The 5,354-nt window shown below is 47.5% G+C and overlaps 1 protein-coding gene across 3 annotated transcripts in view; it reads left to right on the plus strand.

The window, feature by feature from the left end:
- ACTN4 (actinin alpha 4) overlaps positions 1–3,818 on the plus strand; it is a 103,368-nt gene extending 99,550 nt beyond the window's left edge. For all 3 annotated transcript variants that reach the window (XM_058195152.1, XM_058195154.1, XM_058195153.1), the window contains exons 20-21: positions 897–1,055; positions 1,508–3,818. In XM_058195152.1, coding sequence (XP_058051135.1) covers positions 897–1,055; positions 1,508–1,666 — 318 coding nt within the window. In that variant the 3' untranslated portion in view covers positions 1,667–3,818. The remainder of the gene's footprint in view (positions 1–896; positions 1,056–1,507) is intronic.
- Positions 3,819–5,354: the final 1,536 nt, after the last annotated feature.

Consider the following 5,354-nt stretch of genomic DNA (forward strand, 5'->3'; position numbering starts at 1 on the left):
TTTTTCATCGTCGACCCTCGGCATGCTTTATTCATCTCTGCTCGCCCGCCACTTTCCCTTCCTTCCTTCGTTCCCGTCTGGCCTTCCTGCCTTCCTGCCTTCCTCCCTTTTCTGTTGGCTGCTTGGAATAGAAGCGCACAGGGAGCATGGATGCAGATGACTACAGAGCCCTCCTTATCTCCACGGGATACAGCCTGGTACGCTCTCTGCTTTTGCCTTTCTCTTCGCTTTCTCGCTGCTTTGACGCTGCTGCTCCAGCTCATCTCTTTGCCCTTTTTGGCAACGGCTTTCAGGCCAGGCCTTGAATGTCACATTGGGGAGGGCAGGGGAGGGGAGGGGAGATCGTGCAAACTGGGGGGGTGGGGGGGGTGAGGACAGAAGAATGAGAAAACAGTGAGTTAATGCTCAGACTGAGCTGCATTTTTCAAGAGGTGTGGACTTCGACTCCCAGAATTCCCCAGCCAGCAGGGGTCATGCATAGCAGCTGGGAAACGGTGGGAGTTGAAGTCCACATGTTTTGAACCTTGCCAGAGATCAGAAACCCACCAAGGAGGGATTCAAGAGTTCCTCCTTTGGCACACATTGTGCGTGCAGAACCCTTCAAAAGTGGACCTGGGTTCCGGGGTGAAATCTACTTACCTTCCTTACCGGTTCGGAAGTGCGCGCATGCGCGTCACCTGGAAGTAATGTGAAATGTTATGTTAAACCAGGAAGTAATGAAACCCGGGCGGGTAGGTGGAGCTTTGTTCCACCATCGCTAATGGATTGCCGAACCACTGGCCACGATCGCTACCGTGATCCGGTCCAATCCGGGAGCATTTCACCCCTGCCTGGGTTCCATCATCCTGCAGGAAGAATTGAGTCTTGTACTCCTTCCTCCCACCCTTCCTTATCAGGGCGACGCAGAGTTCAACCGGATCATGAGCGTTGTAGACCCCAACAACATCGGTGTGGTGACTTTCCAAGCCTTCATCAACTTCATGTCCCGGGAAACAACCGACACAGACACAGCTGATCAGGTCATTTCTTCCTTCAAAGTTCTGGCTGGAGACAAGGTGAGCTGAAGGACTTTGTTGCCTGTAGAATTTGGCCAGGGTTGTCTTGGCAGGGATGTGGGGCTTCCAGAAATGGGGAGAAGCTGGCTAGGGGCAGGCCCAATGATCCTGGGAAGGGGGCCTCCCACTGTACTCCAGAACCGGATAACCAGGTTGGGTAGCATCATGAGCCATGATGGCACAGTGGTTAGAATGCAGTATTGCAGGCTGACTTTGCCACTCACCGGCAGTTCAATCCTGGCCGGCTCAAGGTTTGACTCGGTCTTCCATCCTTCCGAGGTCGATCAAATGAGGATCCAGGTTGTTGGGGGCAATGTGCTGACTCTGTAAACCGCTTAGAGAGGGCTGTAAAGCACCATGAAGTGGTATATAAGTAAATAAATTATATAAATATGTAAGTCTATGTGCTGCTGCTATGGTTATCACAGCACCCGCTTCTCTCCCCCGCTCAGAACTACATCACAGCGGAAGAACTGCGGCGAGAGCTCCCTCCGGACCAGGCAGAATACTGCATTGCCCGGATGGCACCTTATCAGGGTCCTGACGCCATTGCCGGGGCCCTCGACTACAAATCCTTCTCCACGGCGCTGTACGGCGAGAGCGACCTGTGAGGGTGTGGCAGCGGCAACGGCGGCAAGCGCTGGCACTTCTTAGGAGGGGAGGCCCATTCCGTTTCCTTCCACACCGTATCTTCATTTTCTCTCTTTTCCTCTGCCTCTTCCTCTCACTCGCGCGCACACTCACACGGCACCAACGGGACTACCCCACGCTATTTCTTTTCTCTGAAGACAAGCAGCTGCCTCCTCTCCTTTTCTTCCTTTTCTATTTTTTTAAATTGTGACTTCTACAAGCACGGTTACCTATGCAACAGCCATGGTTGGGTTTTTTTGCACCACCACCCCTTCGGCAAGACACCCCCCCCTCTCCCCAGCCCCCTCTCCTCCCAGGGACTCAGCAGCCCCCGTTGATTATTGCGTTGCTGTGACGGGCAGGGAGAATCATGGGTGCCGGAGCGCCAAGTCCAGCAAACAAGCATCCAGACACAGTTTGGGAAGGGAGGTTTATTCAACTTATATTCCTTGGTATGGGAAGGGGGTATATATATATATATATATATCTATTTTTCTTATCATGTTCGAAAAGTAGGGGAAAGCTTTTTTAAAGGCTCTGTTGTCCCGCCCCCTGCTTCGTTTCTCATTCTTTGTTTTTTAATTTATGTAGCTGGTAGGCGGGAACTCGGCAGGAACTCAACAGTGCTGGTGCATGGATAATAGGGGGACCCAGCGGGCACCCGACTTTTCTCTGGATGTGTGTATGTTTTAATGCAGAACAGGATTCTCGTTCCTTCCCCTCCTAGGTTAGGCTCTTCCTTTCTCATCCTTCAGGGCTAAGACCTTCCTTCACTGTCTTAAAACCCATTACCCGCTTTTTAATTTAGCAACACCAAAGCGAGCTGACCCTATCCGCTTTTTCATTGTGCTCAGCACAGTAGGGAGGCACAATTGTTGGACCTGGGCAGGGGTCTCTCGGGCCCACAATGACTCCTGCCCCCAGCCCACTTTGTTGAAATACATTCCCGGGTGGTGCATGCTTCTAATGTTCTGCCTTAGAAGTTGATCTCAAGTTATTTGGGTGGAGGGCACTTCTGGCTGAGAATTCAAACGCTCCCCACTGTCCCAACACACACACACACACACAAACACACAAAATATCTCTCTCTGCTGCCGTTTTGACTCTTCTTGGATCCAAGAAGGCAAAACAAGCCAGGATTTGCTTGCAAAGGTGGCCTGGGGTTTCCCGTTTTTGCACGTTTTCTCTCTCCCCCCCCCCCGCTCCCCATTGTGGGGCAGTGACTAAGATAAAGGAAAAGGGAATATTGACCCATGGATTATCCACCGTTATTTTGGAAGGGGGATTCTTAAGGGAAGGTGTATTAAGAGAGAAACTTTGGCTTTGTCTGTCGGCCCGGTGGGACCACGAAGGAGGCCCGCGCAAATGTCAGGTTCGCAAAACGGGGCAGGAAGAACCCAGCAAACCGTTCATCAGGAAGTCCTCCGAACCTACTCAGCTGTTCCTATTTTTATTTTTATTTTTGGGGGGAGGGCAGCATCAAGTCTTCCTTCTCCTTTTCTCTGAATAACTCTTTCGATCCGTTGCCTCCTGGGTCTGTTTGTAATTTCTTCTTCATCATGGTGCAGGGTTTTCTGAGGACCAAATTCAAATTCAAGAGAACCATGCAAATCTCAATTGTGTGTTTTTTTTTATAAAAAAAAGAGACACAGCGCGTTGGTTGCAATTTAACAACGTTCCAGATGGTTGTTATTATTAAATATAAATATATATATTCCTCTAGCATTGTATATTGTTAATTGATTGGGGGGGGCACACACAATGTTTCTGTCCCTTTCCTCCTCTCCCCCCCCCCGTTTTCAACATGTAGTTAAGGGTTACGGCTGCCTCTAGCACCATAAACTAACATTTCCACACTGCTTTGGGGGTGGGGAAGTTAGGAGGGCATTCTTTCAGTTTTGTTTCTCTCTCTCTCTTTCTCTCTCTCCATCAGGAAAAAGTTTAATGACTTATTTTATTGCAGTTGCTACAAAAATCTGTCTACCAAGGGTAAAAGCCCTGACATAATAAGGAGTAACCAGGTTCTGTCTGCCTCTACTGGCCATCAAATCTGTTATAAAATTTCCACACTTTTCTGAGGAAGCAGCTCTCCTTGCTCTTGGGAAACCAGACAATAAAATATAATATTTTTAAGAGTGACTTCTCGTGTTGTTTTTTCCCCCCTACTGCCTTCTCCAAGACGCTTCCAGACTGTTACAGCTCACCCGTATGTAGTTGCTTTTTTCTCACATTAAAGATAAAAGTGAAGGTTTCCCTCATACATATGCACTAGTCGTTCCTGACTCTAGGGGGCGGTGCTCATTTCCTTTTCAAAGCCGAAGAGCCAGCGCTGTCCGAAGATGTCTCCGGGATCATGTGGCCGGCATGACTAAATGCCAAAGGCGCACGGAATGTTGTTACCTTCCCACCAAGATGGTCCTTATTTTTCTACTTCTATTTTTTACTTGTTTTCGAACTGCCAGGTGGCAGGAGCTGGGACAAGGAACGAGAGCTCACCCCATTATGCGGCACTAAGGATTCGAACCACTGAACTGCCGACCTTTCGATCAACAAGCTCAGCGTCTTAGCCACTGAGCCACCATGTTCTTTTTTCCCCTTTAGAAAGCTTAATTAAGTAGAGAGTCCAGCTTAGCCTAGATTTATCCACCTTCCAAACTGGTCAGAGAATGCTGACCCTGACGTTTGGTTCCCGAACCTGGTTTATTAGGAAGCTGCTTTGATCCAAAGCTTAGGAAATCGACGGAAGAGAGAAGTGGTCCTCAGTAGACAGCATCCTTAGCAAAGAGAAGCCAACTATCTCCTATCATCAGATTTTACTCCAGATAATCCTCAATTTACGACTGTAGTTAAGCCTGACGTTATGGTCATAAGTCACGGCATTACGTGACGGGCCCTGATTTTTTTAATTTTAATTTTTTGCAATGGTTGTTCAGCAAATGACACAATGGATAACTGAATCCTGAATCCATTTTATCCGATGGGTTTTTAGAGAGGGAAGGAACTGGAAGTAAACGCTGGAAAGGAGGAACAAAAAAAGGTCAAATCTGTCACAGCACCCTGCAAATGGCTGTAAATTCAATCCAGTTGCCAAGCCTGATCACGTGGCTATATGGGGTGCAGCCATTGTAATTTTGAAAATGGGTTGAAAGTAGCTTTTGTGGGAGGGTTTCAGCCATCCAAAACAGTTCATCCCAGGTGAATGGTATGATGAATTGCTATGTGTAATAAATAGGTTTATTTTTGTAATCCTACCTGATGAATACTTACGTTTCCATCTGGAGAACTTCGTGCAATTATACATTGTGCTGAGGGCTTGTTTGCTTTTAAAATAAAAGTGTCATTCATTCATTCAATAAATAAATAGAGAGAAGGACGCTGCTCTACGTGCGCTGGAAAAGATTTGAGACTTCATTAAAAAGATAAAGCCACAAGAATTTTCTGTTGATTAAGGGACAGGGTTGGGAAATGTTTCTGAAAGATCTCCCTATCCAGTCTATATGCATGACAATTTGTCTTCCGCTAATCACATGTTTTTGTGATAGCATGCATGGCCCATAAGCCAGTTTGACTGGAAAGAGTTTCGGGGACCAATCCAGTATGGACTTAGGTGGCTAAATCAAAAATTACCAGCAGTGTTTTATAGTTTATTATTTATTCACTTTCTGTCCT

The sequence above is a fragment of the Ahaetulla prasina genome, chromosome 10 (assembly GCF_028640845.1).
Source record: "Ahaetulla prasina isolate Xishuangbanna chromosome 10, ASM2864084v1, whole genome shotgun sequence".
NCBI classification, from domain to species: Eukaryota; Metazoa; Chordata; class Lepidosauria; order Squamata; family Colubridae; genus Ahaetulla; species Ahaetulla prasina.